The 23,697-nt window shown below is 41.0% G+C and overlaps 1 protein-coding gene and 1 long non-coding RNA gene across 2 annotated transcripts; one reads left to right on the top strand and one right to left on the bottom strand.

Annotated features, from left to right (window-relative positions):
- The first annotated feature begins 1,856 nt into the window (after positions 1-1,856).
- Positions 1,857-2,958, top strand: LOC115389957 (uncharacterized). Its single transcript, XR_003931631.1, has 3 exons — positions 1,857-1,913; positions 2,414-2,467; positions 2,566-2,958. It is a non-coding gene; the product is annotated as an uncharacterized LOC115389957 (long non-coding RNA).
- A 12,742-nt stretch (positions 2,959-15,700) lies between these two features.
- LOC115389494 (uncharacterized) lies at positions 15,701-22,594 on the bottom strand. Its single transcript, XM_030092893.1, has 3 exons — positions 22,454-22,594; positions 21,523-21,558; positions 15,701-16,400 (listed from the first exon to the last, which is right to left on the bottom strand). The coding sequence occupies exons 1-3, from the start codon at positions 22,567-22,569 to the stop codon at positions 15,701-15,703; spliced, it is 852 nt and encodes a 283-aa protein (XP_029948753.1). The 5' UTR covers positions 22,570-22,594.
- Positions 22,595-23,697: the final 1,103 nt, after the last annotated feature.

Genomic DNA, 23,697 nt, shown 5'->3' with positions numbered 1-23,697 from the left:
AATCGCCGAAAGTTGTCGTGAGTCGGCAATATTTGTCGAGGGGCGCGAGCAAGCGAACCAAGCAGTGCGCTGCTCAAACAGCCGTCACAGCAGCGCTACTTGGGCGGTGCGCCTCACGGTCACATCAAGCGCCCCCCTATGGCTCGGCGCCCTGGGCAAGTGCCCCGGATGCCCAGCCTATTCGCCGGCCCTGCATGGACCATAAACTCGGAACATGGAGCAGGACATAGACTCAGAACATGGACCAGGACCAGAGACCCAGAACATGGACCAGGACCAGAGGTCTTTCGTGGTCTCACCAAACCGGGGCCACCTGACCGTCCCACAGTGTTGAATTTCTTCTTGAAGTTCAGTTTTCCGCGGTTGAGCAGCCTTCATTCAAATAGCTAATTTTTAAGATCATGACTTTATTTTCTCCTCTTTTTTTTATTCAACATAGAGACACCTGATTTGAGACTTTGGGTTTTCAGCGTGTCTGTTCAAGTTAAAGTTGCTTTGAAACAAATACACTGAACCTGTGAAGCATCTTCTTTACTCTCTTGACTTTATTGAAACAACTGGTATTAAAAAAATCCAAAAGTAATTTAAAGTAATCTGGCAGATTATTCAAATCTAGTGGTAGTTGGGGAAAGTTACTGATTACATTTTTCAAGAGGTAACTTGTAATTGTAATGGATTACATTGTCAAATTAACGCTCCCAACCCTGCTAATAACTAACAAAATGCAGTACAAAATAATGTGACAATGAAACACCATCAGATGCTTCAAAATAATAATAAATGTCCAAGGGATATTAAATGCCGAACCAAAACTACATTCTTCAGCTCGTACTTTACTGATCTTTCTCCTCACAGATTAATCCCACAAAAGACAAAGGCTCTTTTTTTTAAAATTATTATCTGAAGACAGCAGCAGTGCACATAGATCATGAACACGATAATGTTGATCTAACTTCCGCTTCGAGGATGAATAAGTGTTGTTTTGTTCCATCTGCATTTGCTGATAAGCAGAACGAAACAAGACAGCGTAAAGAAAAAAGGAAGACACACAGATGAGAAAAATGAGTATTAAATATAACATTAAGAAAGGACAGGAAAATATATTAGCCTCTTAGTTTTTGCATTAGAGGTAAGATGTGGTTGCCGAGTTGAGGTCTTCTAGTTGATTCATGTCAGTTCTGTTTAATTTCACCTGTACTGACCTGTTGTACCAGCTGCTCAAAGGTCAGAGAAAAGAGTCATTTGTTTGTTTTTTTAGAGTCCTCGAAAGCATCTTGACATAATACACTCAAAAATAATAAATAAATATATAAATATAAATAAATAATATAATAGATATTGTCCATATTATTCAGTATTGTGTGAGTTTGTCTTTAGGTTTCGGGAGAATGTTTTTACTTCCATGTCAAAAAGCTCTACTATGATTTCAGTGATCTTTTTCCACTCCATCCACTTTCAATTCTCCATTCTTTGTTTTCTCTAGAAAAACTATGCTTAAACATGATAAACAACACTGTTACAAGTATTTTAAAATGGTATCACACAAAAACGGAGCTCAGACAGTTGGCTGATCGTTCCTCTGTGAAGTGACGCACATAGCAGCAGGCTCGACGTGTGAGTTTTACATGTGATTGTGATCATAGGCGTCAGTTTAGGGGGGGACGGGGGGGACGTGAACCCCCACTTTTTGCCAGGGCTATTTTTTTTTCTCCACCACACACAAATCCTTCACGTGTAGCCATTGTAACCCCGGTTATTTTCAGTAGTTTAGAACATTCCGACACTCCTGAACGCACCATCCGGTGGCAGCAGAGACTCACGATGATTAAAAAAAAAAAGTGCGGCTGCTGTAAATGTGCGTCTGTTCAGTGGAAGCTCCACACAGAGCAGCTCTTTCTCCTGCAGCACCTGTGGTGAGTTTGAATACTTGGTTGTTCGTTTAACCCTGTGATTATCCAGGTTAGAAACGCAAGAGGCGGTAGTTTGTTTTGAAAAGTGGAAATGTCCTGAAGAACTTTACTGTCAACATGCTCACAGCAACATTTTGAGACTGTTTGGACTCATTCTGATAGAATCTCAGCTAAACTTCATCATCAGGAATATACTGATCGTCCCTGTCGGACCTGCTGCTTTTGATTAAAAAGAAATGCGAGTTTTATCGAAAGATTTGAATAGGGATGAATTTTATATTTTTATATTGAACTGTAATGAAGAAGAATGCATCGAAGATGCTTTAATTAATTAAGGAAACAAGTTATTTTAAGATAGGTTTAAATGTGCACACTTTAGTGAAGACTTTTTTTTTTAATATTTAGAGATGACTGCCCCTTGGTTCACAGCTCGCTGGACATTTCATATTGAACATAGAAAACAGAGCTAAACAGACTCAGACACTGTCTTTTGTCCCCAACAGAACTGCAGCTGTGAGGACTGGAGGTCGTACAGGTCCAGAGTTCTGGGCTACAAGGTAACATCTGCATTTTTAAAAATGCCCAAAACCATTGTCCTGCCGTTCTGAAGCACTAATGAAGACATGACATCTGTCCTCCTTGTCCGTCCTCCCAGCTGGTCTCCGTGGACATGGCAGGCAGCCACACTGCTGAGCCTCTCCTGGGACATCGTGGAGCAGAGCCTCGTCTTCAGACGCCGCAGAGCCTGAGGCGTCTCTCTGCTTCACAAGAGAACACTGGACCACCAGCTAGAGCCGGACCAGGGTCTGACCAGGGTCTCCACTGGGACCTCCAGCAAGAACCAGGGTCTGACCAGGGTCTCCACTGGGACCTCCAGCAAGAACCAGATCCTGATCAGATAAATACACACTGCACTTCCGTTGTAACTAGTAATCTGTAACCTGGGAGATAATCTCACTAACTGTGATTTTATTCTTTCTTTGTGCAGACGTCGCCTCTTCAGTCACCTGTTCTGCAGCTCTGTGTTTATTTCTGTTGATCTCTGCTCCTGGACAAGTAAAATAATGGAAACCCTCCTGAGACTGATGGTTCTCTGTGTCTGACACACCCTGGATGTTCAGTAATGTTTGTTCTTGTGTCGATGGTTCAGTTAATATTTTGATATATTTCTTTAATGGTTCTGGAGCATCTTTACCAGGACGAAGACATGTCAGTGTGTGTAGAGTTGGTACATTCGCTTGATCAGTCTAAAGTTATCTGAGGACGTCTGATGGTGATTCTGTGGATTAACAGACTGTCTCCTTTGATGTCGGCTGCTTTATTCTTTCTGACATGTTGATTTGTGATCAGATCTTTCCTCAGATTTTATTAATGAGAGAAGGAAACAGAGTGACTGGCCGTACGCAGGTTGTACAGGAGGCAGTAAACGCAGCACAGCAGAATCAAACCTTCCATGAAACACCAGAGAGCATAACAGTAAGAGGTCACGTCAGAGTTTTGCTCCAATAATTAAATCTAATAATAATGATAATAAATGTTTCCAACCTCTCAAAAACAAAGGTAAGACAATAAGGCTTCATGTTGTTCTTCCTCTGCTGATTCACCAGGTTTTTGTGACAAAGTTGACAAAGAGTCATCAGACTGATCATTGTGGTGTTTCTGCTGTGGCTGCCTGACTGTGTTTGTAAATTTTCCATTTACTGTGAGTAAAATGTTCTATTTGAGTGGGATGGATGGTGAGGCTTGAAGTCAAAATTCATCCAGTCAGATATAACATGTTCTGCTAACAGCCTGTGGTCTAATGTAGCTCCAGCTGTCCTCCAGTGAGCCGAGGTTTATTCTTTTATTCTGGAAATGCTTTAACCTTGTTCCTATTAGTGATGATAGAGTTCAGGGGTTTGTTTCTGTGTTCTCTCTGAGCTGTAAATCCTGTTGACAGGTAGCTGATGTATCTGACATGGAGCTGATTTCAACATGAAGTTCAACACAGTTGGGTTAAAGTTTCAGGCCAGAGGCTTTTTTTTCAAAACATGACAATTGCCTACAATGTGAAATAATTCTCAGCAGCCATACCAAAATAAAGTCAGTTAAAGTCACATTCTCAAGCACAACTCAAAGCAGTGGTGACTGGTCATTAGAGGCAGGTGGAGCACAGCGCCACCAGGAGTCAGCATAAAGGACTGCAGGTAAAATGTTATAAATTCTTTAAGACGATCTGAAATATCTGTGCTGCGTTCAATGAGACCGAGCAACTTTTATTTATCTATTATTGATTGGCTGCTGCCGATGTGGGCAGGTCCTGATTAGAGACTGACAGGGAGACGTGACAGTTCGGCGCTGCTAAAGCTAAAGCTAACGCTAAAGCTAACGCTAAAGCTAACGCTAAAGCTAACGCTAAAGCTAAAGCTAAAGCTAGCGGTCGGAAATCAAAATGAATGAAAGTCATTGAAAAGTTTGTCCAAAAGAAGAACCACGGTGCGCCTTTCTTTTAAAGCGAGTCCTCAGCTTTGGTGAGTGAACGCATATATTGTCAGTCTTTTTATATGTGCGCGCACACACGCACGCTCACACATGTGCACACACACAGCTCCAAAGTCACTTTTTGCCAGTAGCTAGTTGCCCCCCCCACTTTTCTAAACAAACTGACGCCCTTGATTGTGATCATCCTCATCCTCACAGTTCTTTGTGCATTTTTGTGTTGAAAAAACATATCCATAAACATATTTTCACCTTGGAACTAAGAACCTAAACCAACTGGTCCCTTAAGTGAAGTGACTCTTTTTGAACATTAATATTAACATTAATAATATTAATTCAAGTTAAATATTTTTGAGGTTGAGGTTATTGAAACTGTATTGTTTGGTTTAATATAGCATTTTCTACTTTCTTCACTCTGAAAAAGTCTACATTTGCACTCTGTTCCTCTTTCCGACTGTCAAACACACCCACTGCAAAGCTATTGGCTTCCTTCTGAGCCAATCAGTATTTGTTATGGCTTTCCATGTGGGAGGAAGCAGGAAGCTTGTCAACAAAGGGGTCGGACTGGTTGATACTGATTGTAATTGGCTGTGGGGTTCTGTCTTTACACACCCAGGGGGGTGTTGCACAAAAGTAGGATAAATACATCCAGGATAAATGAAAATGCGCGGCTTGAGTAAGCCTCGTCGGTGTTTTCTCGGATTAATCGGTTGCACGTTTGCCGAGCCAGGATGAAAAGACGCGGCTTACTCAAGCCCGGTGAGGAGCATCAGGATAAGTGCGCGTTCAAGGCGTTCTTCAGAAGACCACGAGATCGATCACAGAATCACAGATTGAAAATGGAACAAGGACGAGCGTCTTACTTCACGTGGGATGAGGAGCAGTGTGCGGACTGTACTGCGGCTGTCGGGGGGGCTCTCTTATATGGGGGGGGGGGGGGTGCCCCAGAGCGAGGACTTTACACAAAACACATCCATTATTACAGCCTGTGCGTCTGCTTTAAGTGACGTTTAAGGCACAGCGCCCCCACGCTTCAATGGTGAAGACAGGTACTGCATGCAGGCAGCAGCTTTATTAAAGTGAAACAGTGACGCTCAGATCATCCACTAAAAATGGCCTAATTCTGCATATGATCCCTAATTATGATCATAAAAAAATAATAATAATAAAATAAAATACAGGAAATACACGGGAGCAACAGCATTTTGCCAATATTTAGGATATTTATTTAAGAAAATTTCAACTCTGTGTCCGTGTTCTCTATTCAATCAGTTGTTCTCATGCTGTGTTCTGTTTCATCCCTCATCTGTCATGAAGAACAAACCTGTCGGCCAGAAAAGAACCTGCAGCAGGTGAAAACCAAACATAAAAATATTCTGCAGTCTGGTAAGTTACTTACGTGTAGCCCAAAGAGCAATTATCAAATAAGTGATACATTTGTTGTCTTCTGAGAATTAATTTCTGTCTGATTTTAGCCGTTAGAAAAGTGGAGTCAGAATGATGTGGGACCCTTTCACTCCTAAAGGTGGAGTCCTGAAATAGGACTATTTTCCTATTTTCAGGAGACAGTTAAGACAAAATGATATGCTGTCTGTTATATTGTAGTCCATTTCAGTGGTGTGAGACATTTATTTTTCCTTTGTTTCTCATTTTACTCATTATGTAGTTTCAGGGTGGTTTTATTTTATTTCTTATTCTTTATTTTTGACATCAATGTGGTTTAGTACCAATCCCATTAAGGTTTTTTTTTTTCATTGTCTTTACAATAATTGTGAACCTTTTATTGTAGAACTTGTATTAATAAAGAAAGGATTCTGAAACGTCTGTGTTAAAGTTATGTTGGTCTTCATATAATCTGTGCAACAAAATAATACTAGAGTCAACCAGACCCTGCAGATGTAACGACTACAGCTGTAAGATTTGGCTGCAGGATCATTAAATGATGTAATGTGTGGAAAAATCAAGGAAATGCTGTAAGCCACGCCCATTTCTCACATTGTTGACAGCAGTTTAATCTTATCCTGGTAGTTAGCCTGCTGTGGAGCAGGTTAGCTGCAGAGAATAAATCACCATGGTGACTGGTCCGGGATAAACTTGTCCAGCTTTTGTGCAATCGACTTGAGGCTAACTTCGTCCAGGATCACCACAAGATCGCCACAGGATAGCAACAGTTTGCCAGCTTAATCCCTTATCCTGGTTTTGTGCAATACCCCCCAGGCCAATGAAAGATCAAAACACAAACACACAGGACTGATGGAATGGTCTGAAAAATGACAGCAGCCTTCTTCATAAAACAGCAGAGCTATCATCAGAACACTGCGGAGTGTACAGGTCTGCATGTTTAAACAGCAGCAGCTTAACATCGTCTGGTGATTTAATGAAGGTTAAATATGTGAGAGAGATACGGACAAAACACATTTTCAAATTTACTTCAGTTTACAATTGCATAAAAGGAAAAGAACATGGCTAAAATAAGTTTTACATCATATAAGGTTCACAAACACCCCACATAATTTTTGGTGTCTGTTGTGTCTTGAACTATTGAACCAGCTTGGAGTCATGCACATACAAATACAACATCATCTGGGATGCATCTGGGATGAGAATATTTACTGAGCCAAGCTTTAATCAGAAAGAACAAAACTTTACAAATACTTCACAGAAGCTTGTGTCAGTGCAGCCAAAGAGCTAAAAGAAGTTGCTGAATAATCAGAGTCACAACAGAGTTTATTGTCATTGCATAAGAACCAACTCGAGGTTATTTAGCAGCTCTAACAGAAAGTTCAATAAAAAAAATATTAACAAAAATGAATAAGCGTTGCTGTTTTGGGGCAGAAATTGTTTTTCACTACTTGTCGTCAGGAGCTGAATGTTGCTTGATACAGCTAAAACAGGAATGTCTGGCCTGAACAGGCCTGTCCAGATTCTTGTTGGGTGACTTGCCTCTACTTCTACTTCTTGTTCTACTTCTCTGGTTTGCTCTGTCATTAAGTGTATCTGAAATACAATAATTTGCAACTTCACCATTCTGAGAACAGCTTTTGCACACCATGCTTTTGTTCATCCTTTTACAACGGGAAATGTTTTTTAAGGCCGAGAACATCTCCAAGGTTTGTAATTGCTGTCTTGAGGTCTTCCACAGTAGTTTGTATATTTGGATTATTGGGTTTGTGCACGTAAGTAAACACAAATGCAAAATGGTTCCACTTTTTCTTGATTTCATTTAAATATTTAAGAATACTTTGATCATGAGATTTCTTTGTACATTTATAATAACATGGTGATCCAAGAACATAAAAAATCAATAAATCATCTTTATTGTTGATGAGGGTGTTGATGTTCTGTAGGACACGATACTCTGCATGGATGTTCCCTCCAGTTGTACCTGGGTTCTTATGAACCATTGCTGCAACAATGCTGCCTTGTTTGTACACCTTGCCACTTTTAATCACGTTCATTGGCGCGGTTCAAGACTTGGTTGATGTCGTACCCGCTGTCTGTCCGTGGGATGCTGACTGCCATGCTGAACATGCCTCCAGCATGGTAGCTGTAACAAACAACACAAACCCAAAAAGTTACTTTAGTTTAGATATTTCTGTAATAACTGTAATTTATTTGATTCCAAATCTAAATTAAAAACCTGGACTCATGGATGTCCTGTTTAAAATGGCCTTCGCTGACTGAATTAAAGTGATTGTGGAAATTGGTGAAATTAGCAGGTGACTGATTATGCTTATAAAAAGACAATGATTCCTTTATTAACTGATGTTTTGAAGTGCTCTCTGTGAATGTGTTTTGCAGTGACGAACTTACTCAGTCCAGATCTCTTCTATAATGTTTGCGAGCAGGTTCTGGTCCAAAGAGTCTGAGTTTCCAGCAAGCAGCAACAAGGCTGCTGAGAGTAACAGCCATGAGACTCCAGTCATCTGAGTACATAAAAAAGTAGATATCAAAGCCATTTGACCACTTTCTCTTTATCTATTTTTCCCTCTACTATCTAGCATTGAAGAACAAATTAGTTCTACCAAGGGGAGCTTCCGAGTATAAAGCTCCTCTTGATAATATGGTTTCTAACTTTATTTTATTTAGCTTGAATAATTGTTTATTACTAAATGTACATAGTATTGCTGGACCTGACAGGGGGACAAAAACAAAAGTTCAAAAAAAGAGAGAGTGAAGAGACGAAGGAGAGTATAAAGATACGGCAACAGTCCTTCAGTCGGATCCGACACACCAGATAATTTTTATCATTTATTTATTTATTTATTTGATAGGGACAGTGCACATTAATAAACATCTGCATTGCCAAAACAAAACAGGCGTAAATATGCCGGATTAGAGCCACAAGGCTAATTTACATCCGTAGTCCCTAGGCAGATATGAGAAGAAAGGAACACAATTAGTACAAAAGAGAACATGTTAAAAATAGAATCAGTGATTACAAGACTGGTTTGCTTTAAGCCACACTTTGAGCTGAGCTCTGAAAAGAGGAAAAGTGGAGCATTCTCTGACAGTGAGGGGGAGACCGTTCCAGATCTTACTGGCCTTCACAGACAGAGCATTTTGTCCAAAAGCAGTTCTTCTGAAAGGCACCTCACAGTCGCCCCTAGAGGTGGAACGTGTCCTTGCACCAGTCTTTATTTTAAAATAGTCCAACAGTGGAGGGGTGCCAGTCCATGAAACACTTTATGCACAAAACATGCTGATTTGAAATGCTTAAAATTCTCTAAACTCAGGAAGTTGTGCTTTTGTAAAACATCACAGATATGGTGGGATCTCGGTTTTTTTGTCAAAAACTTTTAATGAATTTTTGTAAAGAGATTCTATAGATTTTGAAGTACCCACACTCGTCAACGACCAGCATGTGATACAATATTCGATGTGTGACAAAATCATTGAATGTAAGAACATTTTTGCGGCTCCAAGCGTTATATATTTCGTAGATTAAACTTGACTGTGTTTGATAGGTTCTTGATATGTTTTTTAAAACTGAGTGTTGAGTCAAGAATCACACCTAAGTACTTAAAATCAGGAACAATTTCGAGTTCTTCACCTCTTAAAAATATACCAGACTGGGTAGTGTTTAAAGACGTTTAAAGAAGTGTTTTTTTACTATTGAGAAACAGGCAAGATTTAAAAAGCCATTGATGTATCTGCTCCATAGCCGAGGTCAGGATGGAAGAAGCCTCATTAGGACTTTTTGCATGTGTGAAGACAACTGCATCATCTGCATACATTTGAAAGTCCACTTCAGCACATGTATTTGGCAGATCATTTATATACAAGGAGAGCAACAGTGGACCAAGTATTGACCCTTGCGGCACTCCTACAGGGACATCCAGAGCTGGGGATTTGACACCATTAATCGTAACAAACTGTTTTCTAAAGGATAAATAAGATTTGAACCATTGAACAGCATCAGGTGAAAAATTGAAAAGTGTTAATTTTGACAATAAAATTTCATGATTGACGGTGTCAAATGCCTTTTTCAGGTCTAAGAATACAGCACCAACACAAGCGTTGTTATCTAGTTTGTTTTTAATTTTTTCTAAAAATAAACTAATTGCAAACTCTGTAGAGTGATTGGTGCGGAACCCAAATTGCAAAGGATGTAAGGAGCAAAGACCTTTATTTAGATGTTCATTGACCATTTTTGCAACCCATTTTTCAGCCACCTTAGAAACCACCGGAAGAATACTGATGGGCCTGTAATTAGCTGCATTCAGTCTATCCCCAGATTTAAAGATTGGGATGACTGAAGCCGTCTTCCAGGTGGACGGGACAACTCCACTCTTGAGTGACAAATTGATCATGTGTGTTATAGGCTCAGTTAAGGAGTCTTTGCATAATTTCAGAGTGTAGGTGTCAAACTCATGGCCATCTTTTGCTTTGGAACTCTTAAGTGAGCCAATGATGTCATTTACCTCGGGCTCTTTTATTTCACTGAGATAGAACACAGGCCTCGAGGGGTCAATATGTCCAGATGTTATCTGAGGGGCAGGAAAAAGTTCAGTTATTTCCTTAACAGAATTGCTGAAAAAATGATTAAACTCAATCCGTGTATCATTCGTTCAATTGATATTCAATTTAGAATCAAAAAACAAAATATTGAAAAATGAGTCGTTTTTCCTTTTTTCGTTTTTAAAATGAAAACAAATAAATGAAAATTGGTTCGTTTTTCAATATCCCGTTTGTTAAGACAGATCAAATAAAGGAAAGTTGAAATACGGCCACAGAGCAGACTTTAATGTGATTTTTCAATTTCTTCGATCTCCGTGACCCGGAAGTTCTATCGTCTGTGTTTTGGTTTTTGCCGGCGGGAAGGTGGGCGGGTCACGGGCATAGATATCTTATAGAACACGTGTTCTATAAGATATCTATGGTCACGGGACCCTGTGGGTCAGTTTAAGGCCAGCACACACTACTATACACTACTACAGAAGGATCAGGCCGAATTTTGCCTCTCAGAGCTCCACGCACCACAGGATTTGCGATCAGAAATATTAAACATGTTCATTATTTACGATCTCCCCTTCCGACGCCTCCCGAGAGGCTCCGACCGGAAAACATCTCTCTGAACCCCCGAACACTACACGAAGATCAGACTCGAGATCATTATCTTACTCCCGACAGTCGGACCTTGTCGGCTTCGGTCGGGAGGAGAAGATCGGGGCAAAATTCGGCCTGATCCTTCTGTAGTAGTGTATAGTAGTGTGTGCTGGCCTTAAACTGACCCACAGGGTCCCGTGACCATAGATATCTTATAGAACACGTGTTCTATAAGATATCTATGCCCGTGACCCGCCCACCTTCCCGCCGACAAAAACCAAAACACAGACGATAGAACTTCTGGGTCACGGAGATCGAAGAAATTGAAAAATCACATTAAAGTCTGCTCTGTGGCCGTATTTCAACTTTCCTTTATTTGATCTGTCTTAACAAACGGGATATTGAAAAACAAACCAATTTTCATTTATTTCTTTTCATTTTAAAAACGAAAAAAAGAAAAACGACTCATTTTTCAATATTTTGTTTTTTGATTCTTAATTGAATATCAATTGAACGAATGATACACGGATTAAACTCATTCGCTAGAGAATTTGGATTTGTCACCAGCGCATCATCAATTTTAAGTTCAAGGTCTTGGACTGATTTTTTATTTTGCCTGCCAAGTAATTTGTTGAGATTTTGCCATATCTTTTTGCCATCTCCTTTAGCATCAGTAATTATATCCATATATAATTTTGCTTTAGCCTTTCTTAGAGTGTTGGTGACTTTGTTTCTTAAGGATGTGAATTTCTGTCTGTCGATTGTAAGACCTGATTTCAAAGATTTTTTGAGCTGCACGTCCCTCTCTCTCATTAGTTTTCTGCATTCATCATTTACCCAGGGTAACAAATTGCCTTTTCGCTTGTGGTGACTGTCCTTAATGATAAATTTCGACATTACATCAATCATTTTGAGTTGAAATGGGTTGCTACAGTTCTCTATGTCCTCACTTTGAATTATTTCACTCCAATCCATCTCTTGCAGAGTTGTCACTAAATTCTGCAATTGACTTTTTGGGATGATGCTTGAAACAGCTGTGTGCTTAGAAAAATATTTCAAACATTTCTTTGACAGTTTTCTTGAAAAAAAAAAAGGAATTGTGGTCTGATAACCCTGTCATGAAGTTAAATATTTTTGTAATCCTTTCGGGTCGATTAACCAAAAGTAAATCTATAAGGGTTTTTGAACGAGAAGTTATTCGGGTTGGCCAGTCAATCAACTGTACAAAATTATGATGATCTGTGATTTCCTTGAGGTTTTTTCTGACCTTCTTTTCATTCCAGTTCACATTAAAATCTCCTAAGATGATTATTTCTTTGTTTAAATCACAATGCTTCAGAAGAGTTTTAAAATTTGCATAGAAATCTACTTTAGCAGAAGGTTTCCGATACACACAAATTACTATGAAAGACATTACAGGTGAGAGTGATATATCTACTCCGACACATTCAAGTTGGATACTCTCTGGCCAAACAATCTGTTTGGTTTTCAATGTATTTTTCACATACAACAGGACTCCTCCGGCTCTACCAGAGCCTCTGTCATTCCTGTATACATTATACCCAGGCATGTTTACAAGGGACTCTGGAGAGTCCTGGTTAACCAAGTTTCAGAGAGGCCCATAAAGTCAATGTTGGAATTACAGAGCAAATTTTCCAGCTCCTCACGTTTAGATGCCATGCTCCTTATATTTAAATGTCCGCCCAATAAGCCTTTAGGCTTGACCTGCGGGTCCCATATGATTTTGGCTTGATTCAAAGTACTGAAAATATTACAAGATCGATATCTTTTCAGTACTGGATTCCTCAGCCTTAATGTTTGTGGACTGGTTTGAGTGTGTAACTTTGAGCACTCACCAGTAGAGGTGACAGATCGCGTCACCGGTGCCAGGTGCTGGTTTAGGCTGTCTCCAGGATCCAAAAATTTTGCCCCAGAGTCTTTCAGCACACGATCCCCTGGTCCACCATGCATGCAGCCGTTACCGTTTCCAGGCAGGACAAGACGATCAGAAAACCTCCTCGTTGCACAAAGCGAGCAGAAGTCGGCAGACCTGACAGCTCCCCGATCAGCTGATGAGCCCATGGAGGTTGAGCCTGTCGTTACCTGCCCGCTGCTTTCGTTGGGATTTACGCCGCGATCCATTGCAATCCGTGAAGTTCCGTGAGTCCAGTCCGGCGCCAGGGGTTGAGCAGCACTTCCTCGTGCACACAGAGAGCCCATGACGGCCGAGCCCACATCCCGCACATCCAGGGGACCCAAAACCGGAGCAGCTGCTATCCCTCCAGGGTGAGGCACGCCACCAAGGCCGCCCGCTACACCACCAAGGACTGGCCAGGTAGGAACAGCAACGGGCCACCACCACCACCAGTCAGGGGAAAGCCACAGCCCCACAAATCCCACAAGTGAGTGAAACACTGCAGGAGGCCAGGCGTTGGTGCATGATTGGGTGCGCGCACTGGATGTGTAAAGATGAAAGTGGCACCGATGGTGTTGCACAGGTTGTGCTTTGCGTTGTTTCCAGAAGTTGAGTACCTGGATTTAGCTCGATATCACCCACTAGCATGAGAATCAGAGCGAGCTGAGAAAGCATCAGGGACCAGCTCTTAACGAGCGTCTTTTGTTTTTGTGACGGAAGATTTGTGCGTCCATTTTTCAGAAACGCTGAGAACAGGGCATGCTGACTCCTCAGGGTCTGTAGATAGTTTCCATTTGTGGTTTCTTTCATCAGACGACATCCTGAACTTAATAAAAATGTTGTGACCGCTATGGTTAAAGCAAACCAGATTCGAGGGTTTGAGCCATCATCTTCTTCTCCGAAGCAGGGAGACAGCGAGTTGAGAGTTGTGGCTTCATCATCCCAGTGGAAACTGCCCAGGCAGACCTTTTAAATGAAGTCCTCCACCAGCTTCATTGATATTTCAGCAAAGGAGGGGGAGGACGCATCCTTCAGTTCTGTTGTGACACACAAAGTATCTTCAGAAGTGGTGGCCTGGAGGTCAAAGACGTGTGCTTGTGTTTGAGGGTTTGTAGGCTGAATCCCACTGCCTCAGAGGTCTCCACTGCAGGTCCTCCGCTCAGATCCTCAGGCTCTGTGGCCAACTGACAACACCTGCGCAGAGACACAGCAGAGAACATCCTACAGGCTTTATCGGGAAACAAAGCTGGTGATTAACAGGGATGCCAAAACGAGATGAGGAAGCTGGGAAAACATATGTCTCACTGCAGGCAGCCATTAGTAGAACACCCCGCTCTAAATACACTTAAAATGCAACTTTTTACTGTTACACAAAATTTGGGACATAATAATTGTTCATGAAATTACTGGACTGATAATGAGAGGAAGCATCAGCAGTACAGCAGAGACTATGATTACAGGGGTTGAGAATACAGTTAGTTGTGCATTGCTGCCATAATTGGTTGAATTACAGTAATGTGTTACTTTGGAACATGTTCTTCTCAACACGTTTTTTGTGATACAGAAACAGAGAATGATCATTTGCTTTACACAAATCTATCATCACCCAAATATGCCGAGCAAAGAATATTCTCATGAAAATGTTTTCATAGAAACATACTAAATGCTTTATGACGATTATTTCAACTCTTTCTATTTGTCTTTATAGTTGTGGGAAGCTTTGGTAGGTGTGTGTTTGGTGTGTTTGCTCATCTTACCTCTGCTGCTGTTGACAGGATCAGACAGGGAAAGAGAAAAACCCAACTTCAAACAGAAACAGTCAATTGATAAAATATCAGATCACAAAATGCATGAAAAAGACAAACATTCACACCACAAAATATGAATGCTGTTTTCCTGTTTCACCAGAGATTCCTGTCATGATGAGTAAGCTGGAATCCTCTAAAAAGATTTCCTAAACATAATTATGAACTTTCTTACCAAGTAACTGTGACTGAGACTAGAAAAATGATTGTTTTTTACCTGCTTTGTTCAATAACTTCGTCTGGTGGAAGCTGTCAGCTGCAGACAGTGAAGGAGTGACTGCACTGACAAGTAATATATACTGTTTCTAAAACCCACCACATGTCCTTATATGACAATAATCTTCAGAAATCAGGAAGAAGATCTATAATTTGAGTCAAAATCTGCTTTTATTGGTCAAGTTTGTACAACAAAAAGGAATTAGACTGGCAGCCTCGCTTCCATCAGTCTACCCCAGGGTAGCCGTGGCTACAATAGTAGCTTACCACCACCCAGTACGGTGTGAATGAATAATGCAATGTAAAGCGTGTCCTGAAAAGCGCTGTATAAAACCAATGCATTATTATTATTGATCCTATAATCTTTTCCTTCTCTTTTAGAACGTTCTTCTGTCAACCACATGTCACCTGCAGTTTGTCGTGGAGGTTCTTCATGAAATAATCAGAGTCGGTCTGGATTGGTAAGCAGTTTATGATCCTTTATTTGCCTGTAAAGAGGAAGTACAACACAGTGTTCTGCATGTGAACAATCCCTGGTTGTGTGTCTGTTTGTCTAGCTTATATAATTCTTCAGGATTCCCATATAAGGAGTGATGATACGCTATACTGATGTTCTACCAACTAAGGACTGCATTAGCATAGTGGATGTGATACAGACATTTCCTGTTGACAGTTAAACCAACTAAATGTGTTAATGTTGGGTGTAGGCTGTGGTTTACACTCTATGGGTACAGAGTCAAGTACAAGCAGAACAAGAACAAACATGGCAAAACACTAAATTCCCATTACAAGTTCAGCCTCAGCAGTGTCTCTCTTTTCATTGTAAATCATTTGGAAAAACAGTCGCGAGCAACCAAATTATTTTGTGAGCAGTTTCTGCATGTCACTTTGCTGCTATCAGCGCTTTGTTTTGTGCATCGGAATATGTTGTTGAGGCCAATTGACCCAAGGGGACCCTTGTATGTTCCAAGCTGCCAAAGTGCCCTGCGCAAATCCTCCTCCGGTATGACCTGACCACTGCGGGGACTGAACACATCGGAAAAGACGAAAGCATAGTTTTTCCACTTCTGAATCTGGATTATGTGTTTGAGAATGCTCCGATGATTCGTTTCATCTGCACATCTGTTCAGACATGGGGAGGCAAGAACATAGAAGATCAACAGGTCATCTTTGTTGTGTTTTTTGAGCAAGGCGTGTAAGGACTGCACGGTTCGGTATTCTGCATGGTCGGCTGTGCCGTCGGTAACAGCACTTGGACAGCGTTGCTGGACATCAGTCCACGTCTTGACCCCTGCAGGACATTTATCTAAAACATCACGCCACTGCACTCGCTCGTTGGGACACTGTCTCAAAACATTGGGCCACCTCAAAACTGTGGCTGCCACCATTCTGTCGCTGGTGTACACATTGCATTTGAGAACCTCCTCCTTCACTCGGGCGCTGCAGTCAGTGACTTTACTGACGTCATACATTTTCTGGATGTCGTTGTGAGGGATGCTGACAGCCAGGCTGAACATGGGAAAGCTCCTGTTGGACAATACAGACAGACACAATGTTCACAAATTAAAAACATTTATCAATGGATGGGTGGATGGATGGATGGATGTGTGGATGGATGGGTCATGTAATGATTGAGGTTTTTTTCGTGCTGCTGTAGCTCTGATGTGGCATGTACCACATATTTTGATGAGTATGTCTCTTTTGTCGATAGAACAACTAACCAAGTTTTACTTCATATTAGGGCTGTCACGATATCAAATTTTCTCTTCACGATTATCATGGGCAAGAAATATCACGATAACGATATTATCACGATATCAGCAAAAATAGAACTAATAATGGTACAAACATTCAGATTCATCTTTAATTTTATTTTTGTTTGTTTTCTCTCTTTTCCCAGATGAATTAAATTGAGAATACCTGTCAAATGAGGTGTTGAAACAATATGAGAACAGTAACTGTACTCCTGCATACCAAAAGTGTAGTTACACTCAACTAATTAAAATCTGATGAACTGATTAACAGAGGATCCACAGCAGAGGCGTCATTTACGTAGGGTTGGTGGGTTCTGAAAACCCACGGGCGCTGTTGGGGTGAAATCCTGTCCCACCACCACACTGCAGAGAATTTTTGTTTGTTTGTTTGTTTAAATCGGAGGCGGAATGAGCGCAGCAGCTGCTTCTCTCCAGCCAGAGGCGCCGCTACTGGCTAGGGCCCCGAGATGAAGGGGGCCCCGAGGGACGGCTGACATCAGTCAATTTCAATGACAAATTAAGGCGCTACACTAGACGCTGCAACGACAACGTGTCGAAAATCCCCCGCATGGGGCCCTTTTCCGAGTACTCACCGGTTAGTTGCTAGAAGGGGGCCGGCGGAGAAGACGGCGCATATCAGCGACACAACTCGAAACCCCCCGGACACATTACAATGACACGTCTGGAACCTACCTAATGGGGCCCCACTACTACCCGGCTAGCTTCAACGTGCAGTCAGTGTTGCTAAACACTTTTTTCGGGTGGATAGAGCGTCTCGCTGTCGTTGTCGTCCACCGCCGACATGTTTAGTTCACTCGGGACGCTCGCTAACTGGGAGCCCCGCTAGCTAGGAGCCAAGCCGCAACCGCTGCTGCTGTGTTTATATGCGAGGGGAGGGAGAGACGCTGGGGTGCTGCAGGAGGGAGACGAAGCAGGGCGGAAGAACAGGAGCGGATTTTGAAAATACACTTCAACACGTTTCAAGTGGCACTAGATCCTCTTTACGATATTATCATAGGCGCATTTTGAACACGATATTGAAATTTCATTTTTTTAATACCACGATTATCGTCAATACCGGTTTACCGCGACAGCCCTACTTCATATAGTGTGTCAAGGCCAGTGAAGATCGCCAACCTGCTTCCTGCCATCCAAAGCGAACCAAAATGTGCTGTCACTCGTGTCTTATTATTGCCAAAAACAATTCAAGCATATGGATCATTTGGTCATTAACACTAGGTTTACCAAGCAGGGGCCGGTTTGGCCCAACCCATCCCAGAACCCAGAGAGGGGCCACAGTGGCTCAGTGCTTTTGAATACACAAGTCGTTGTCCTCCAGCCAGGCACCTTTCATTTGTAAATGCAGCCACTACGCAATGCATCATGCAGGAATGTGGCCCAAACAGAGGGAGAAGTGTAGCACACAAATCAATGTTCAGCTGATGCTTCTAAAACTCTCTTCATGTGATAGTTTATATCAGTTTGACACAAATGACCTTTTTCAGAAGAGAAAATTTTGTTGTGGATGTAAGGTATCATTTTGCACGAGAATTGGGCAGTTTGCACATTTTATTAGTGTGTGTATTTCATAGTTCCAAAAATAAGATATATTTTACAGTGCATCTGTGGGTGCTGTGTATGAAAACAATATTTGTCATAACATAGTATGTACAGTGCCTTGAAAAAGTCTTCACCTCCATTGAATTCTTTGCCCTTTTTCTTAAATTTCATACTTTGAACATTAAGTTATAAAATTGGCATATTTTGTGAGGAACCAACATCAAATGGGACACAACTGTGCAGTGAAATGAAATTTGTACAACATTTAAACTTGTTTTTAGAAATAAAAACCTGAAAAGTGGGATGTGCAATATTATTCACCCTCTTTTCTCATAGTGGCTTCAGAAGTTGTCTGATTATTTCCTAAATGGTCAAATGTTGAGCTAATGACTAAACAGAGTCTGAGTGCAATGCAATCTTAGAACAGATGTAGCTGATCTGCAATGGTCCCAATGGTCTGTCAGAGAAACAAACGCAAAACTATACTCTTCTCTGTGCCACAAAATCAGTCCTTCTGTTGAGGGGAGGTTTGAGGTGGCCTTTTCACAAGACTACCCCTGCACTGAAGTGCCTTCCTCCCCTTCACACTCTGGCCCCCAAACCCCCACCACACAAAACAAATCCATTGTTTGGAGAAAGAATCTTCCTCCCTGGCTCTCCCCCCCAATAGGTATGCATGAGCCAACAACCTGGCAGGTATCGGCTGCATTTACAAAAGAAAAGCAGGCCAGCGATCGGCCGCTGAGCTGTGCACTGAAAATCAGGGGAAAAGGGGAAGAGTTTCATAGGTAGGAAAAAAAAAAGAAAACTTGGGATTACAAAAAAATTCAGTCTTTTTGGAAAGAGTCTTTCTGGCCGATTTGCCAATTTTATGTATTTATGTTTGCAGTATGAAATTTAACAAAAGGTCAAAAAATTCAAGGAGGAAATATACTTTTGCAAGGCGCTGTATGTGCTTGTAGAAAATATAACACTGAATCAGCATCCAATGTAAAACTGAAGTAAGAGGTTGACGCAGTTTATGTTTTTCATTTCTTCCTGTGATTTATTGATGATGCACAGAATTCAGTCTGCTTGGCTGATCCAGGCACCTCCCGACGAATTTTATTCATTGTGCCAAGGATGGTGGTCTTCCGTTGGAGGAGTTGTTTGTCGAGAGCCAGAGACATGAAGAAATTATCTGTTGTTACCGTTATGCTTTTGTCCAGAAACGGCTCCATCAGCTTTATCACCACATCTTCTCCCACTCTCACCCCCTTGGCATGGCTGGGGTCTTTCCCCACATAGGGGGTCATGTTGCACACAGATTTAGTCTTCAGGTCACATGCCACCCAGAACTTTATCCCAACCTGGTCTGGTTTTGTTGCAATGTATTGCAAGAAACAACAGTGACACATTGCTGGGAACAGCTGTTTGTCTATGGTGATGTGCCTGCCTGGACTGTAGGACCAAATGCAGTTTGCAACAAAGAAACTCCAAACATTGGAGATTGTGGGAAACCTGTCAGTCTCAACTGGGTCCCAGTCAAACCTTGGGAGTTACATCACAATTTGTGATGGGTAAAAAAGTTAATTGTGTTTGGAAAGAATCTTCTCTGCCAAACTCAGGAGGAAATCTCAAAGTAGTCCCTGGCTCTGTTCAAGCCTCCTCCTCCCCCTCAGAGGTATGCATGAACCAACTAGCTGGAAGGTATCGGCTGCATTTACAAATGAAAGGTGGCTGGCTGTAGGAGAACGACTTGTGTATTCAAAAGCACTGGACCACTTTGGCCTCTCTGGGTTTCCCAGGGAGGCCAGAAAATCCTGGTATTCCTAGTGTTAATCGATTATTACAGCTCAAGGTTAATTGGACAAGCATACAGTAAAAACATCTGTTTTTTGGGGGGAAGAGGGGTGGTTTTGTCCTGTGTTTCAATTAAACCAGTAACAAATATACTGTCACCATTTTTCTCAAATATATTTCTAAAGGTGCTATGGAAAAGAAATTTTCAGAGAGCTCTTTGCTTTACCCCTTCATGAGATGTTTCCTGTGTGACAACTTGGTAATGAGACACCTTATGGGCCGTCAGTCGGGAATCAAACCAACTAGTATGACTTTGCACTGACAAGGGGCAGGATTGCTTTCTAACTGTTGGTCGACTGGTTGATTTCAGCTGCTGTCTTGGCTTTCTGTGCTTTTTTGCACCTCCCTTTCTTCATGTGTTCCCTACTTTTTCCCTGTGTGGTTTCACATGATTATGCATTACTTCATTGATGGACAACTATAGTTTGATTTCTTTGTATAAGTTATTACCAACATCTGGTGGGAATGACATGTCAATCACACCTTAAGAAATATGGTAACTGAAAAAATAGTATGACATGTTCAATGGCTCAAATTACCTGCTGTATATATGTTTATTCTGTTTTCAGATGGTCAATGTTGTTCATTTTAGGCAACAAAATTGCTTGACCTTGTGTCTTGATCACACATCCTGTGGATAATCCATCCATCTTATCATCCTCAACACAATAATTAATTTTAAACATCTGTAAGCATGGTCAGTCAAGGGTGTAAAGGAATATTAAATCAACATCTGCGGTCATATTTCAGATTATTTTGCCAAAGCAGCATCGTGTCATGCTGTAGGTATTAGTAACTCCCACTCCATCTTTGAACATGGAAAAGACAAACTAATTTTGATTCCCTCGTTGTTGTTGTTGTTGTTGTTGTTGTTGTTGTCTTGCTGTTTCATGATTATTGTGTTCATGTTTTTAGTTTTGGAACATAAACATGAAAAAGACAAAGACAAGACAGTGGTGAGAGATTTAGCCAATGCTGAAGTGCAGAAAAGCTGGAATTCCGTGGAAATTCCAGCAGGGGGCGATGGTGTTGGTTTCAAAAAGAAGCTGAGTTCCATTGGAACCCATTCAAAATTGCCAATTTGCAATGTGCAAATAAACATATTAAAATCCTGGTTCCAGAACGTGTTCTGGTCTCTGTCAGTAGCTTCATCAACCGTGTCGTCTTGACCAGACTCTGATTTTCAGATCAGTCATCTGCACAGTCATCAGCCATCTGTTGATTCTATATTATGACTTAAAGTTTTGCATAAATCAGCCAATCACAGCTCCTCTTCTGTCCAAATGATGTGGTCATGTGACAGGCTGGACTGCTCACACTTACATCAGGTTTACAGTTTTCAATATGGCGACGTCCTGCTGGAAGCTTCAAAACAGGATTTCAGAACGCTATGGGGGACGCCACGTTAGCTCCACCTATCTTTTATATACAGTCAATGGTTTAAATGTTGGTCAAGATAAATTCATAAAATAAAAGAAATAAAATTAACTGACCTTGAACCCCAGGGGAGCTCGTAGCTCGGTCTGTACCTGACAGTAAACAGATGTTATTGTCCTGCTCAGTCAGTTGATGCACAACAAAAGTTCAGACAATTTCAAAAAAGGATAAAATTCAGATGAATTTATTTGACAGAAATATTAAAAATGGTCAAAACATATAATCAGTTTCTAATCATTCATTGTCTTATGTAATATTATGCCTATCCAATTGATCACTGCCAGTAATACAATCTGAATGTCATTTTAGTTATAAACTATGTGTTTTTAAAGCGACACTAAGGAACTTTTCAACCTTAATAAAACATTTTAATATCTTTTGTGATGATACATCGACTTACAACTAGTTGAATGACCCCTCTGTCACGGCCTGAGGGCGTCAGTATTGCTTTGACTTGGACTAAGCAGCTGTGACGAGGGTGGTAGGAACCCTGCACACTAAAAAACTCCAAATGTGCGGACTGCTTTACGGCATGTGTCACATCATGAGATAACATTGTTTAGCCATCATTAGATTCATTACTTCGTCGCTATCAATCCTTCACACAGCCACTGGAAACAAATGTAGGCGAGTTCAGTCCGACAGCATGCCACCAGGAGCAGTATTTTACTACGCCACGTGCTTGGCCTCATGGGAACTCTCGTATTCGGTCAGGCAAAACACTACCGCTTTTGTCCACTGGCGCCGCCAAAATCAACCAAAACTGAAAGTTCCTTAGTGTTGCTTTAAAACGGATTTTCACCTTTAGAATTAAAAAAACTGATTCAGATTTTTTTTTTTTTTTTTTAATAGCTTCTTCTTTTACTTAAATACAACAGATTATCAGACAGACATTAAATGTTGGTAAGTGTGTATTCCTTGAGTCATAAACAGGAGCACTGAAACCAGACAGGTTTTCCCCTGACATTCTAGAAAACTTTGACTCACCTGTTCAGAATGTCTGAGACGATGTTTCCCAGTTGGTTCTGGTTCACAGCAGCTAAACTGGCTCCAGCAGACAGCACCAAAGCAACAGCAGCAGCTCTCCAGCAGAAACCAGCCATCTGACAGGTTTATCAAAAAAATTCATTTAAATTACGATTTACATCAGCAATAAGACAGTTTTAAAATACATGCAAGCTGTGACTGAGCCGTGCCAAGTCTACATTTGTTTTCATGTCATGTCGATAAGAGTCACTTCACATGAAGGATGAATCGAATGTTTTACTCTTCCCTGCAGACAGAATCAGTTTCATTCACACCAGGCTGCATTCGAGGACATCAGGAGAGTCAGAGACAGACGCAGGAGGTCTCAACACAATTCCAATCATCAAAACTCTCTGAGTATGTTCTTCAGTTTCGGAGGATTCTTTGACTTCTCCACTGTGGGCGGCATATGCTAATTATTACCATTAGACTAAACTGATTCAAACGGATCAGAATTATTCAGGACATCGGTTCTACAGAGTGCTCCTTCATTTCAGGGCTCCTTGATTAAGCAGATAAAATATTTCTTAAAAATCTATTATTTTAAATCGTATCTAACTATATATGGTAATAAACATTAGAAAAATCTCCTGATTCTTTTTTTCTGCTCTCACTTAATTATGTGTTTTGTTTTAAAATGTCACTTTTAAATGGTTAAAGGAAAAGAATAAAGAGATCCCGCCCTTTCCACTGACTTCAACTTTCCAGTATATTTTTCAGGTAAATCAGTTTGATCGCCAAACATTAGAATCAGACACTAAAAAAGTCAAATTCCAAAAGGTCATTATTTTCACAAACTTTCCCTCTTATCGACGATATACATACATAAATACACTCATGAATCACACAAAAATCCCACTTCAGGTATTTACTTTGTCAAAGGTGAAAGTATTTGACTTGCCGTGATGCAGAAAGACTTCAGTTACCAGTTGGAGTTGGGTTTTTCCTCAGTGTCAGAGGTGCTGTGTCAGTCAATCAGTTCAGGAGGAAGTAATATATCCTCAGGGAAGAGAGGCTGGTCAAATCTCAGTGAGTGTCATGGAGTTCAACGCACAACTTGATTGGACAGGTTTTGTTTCTTTATGTTTCATTGTCACACGGTTTCTTAAAAGCTAAAATGTTGCTTCTCTATATATGGAAATTAAAACGATTAATCCAAGATGAGTCAAAAATGTAATTACATTTTCATATAACTGCTGAAATTT

Source organism: Salarias fasciatus, chromosome 6, assembly GCF_902148845.1.
Source record: "Salarias fasciatus chromosome 6, fSalaFa1.1, whole genome shotgun sequence".
In the NCBI taxonomy this organism is placed as follows: Eukaryota; Metazoa; Chordata; class Actinopteri; order Blenniiformes; family Blenniidae; genus Salarias; species Salarias fasciatus.
Note: the sequence above shows the minus strand (reverse complement) of the source record. Positions and strands in the feature narration are given on the sequence as shown.

Excerpts from the sequence above, each read along its gene's own strand:
- LOC115389494 (XM_030092893.1), bottom strand. The coding sequence starts at position 22,569 with ATGGCTGGTTTCTGCTGGAGAGCTGCTGCTGTTGCTTTGGTGCTGTCT. Across the intron at positions 21,559-22,453 it reads GTCTCAGACATTCTGAACAG|GTACAGACCGAGCTACGAGC; the intron begins GTGAGTCAAAGT and ends GTTTACTGTCAG. Across the intron at positions 16,401-21,522 it reads GAGCTCCCCTGGGGTTCAAG|GAGCTTTCCCATGTTCAGCC; the intron begins GTCAGTTAATTT and ends ATTGTCCAACAG.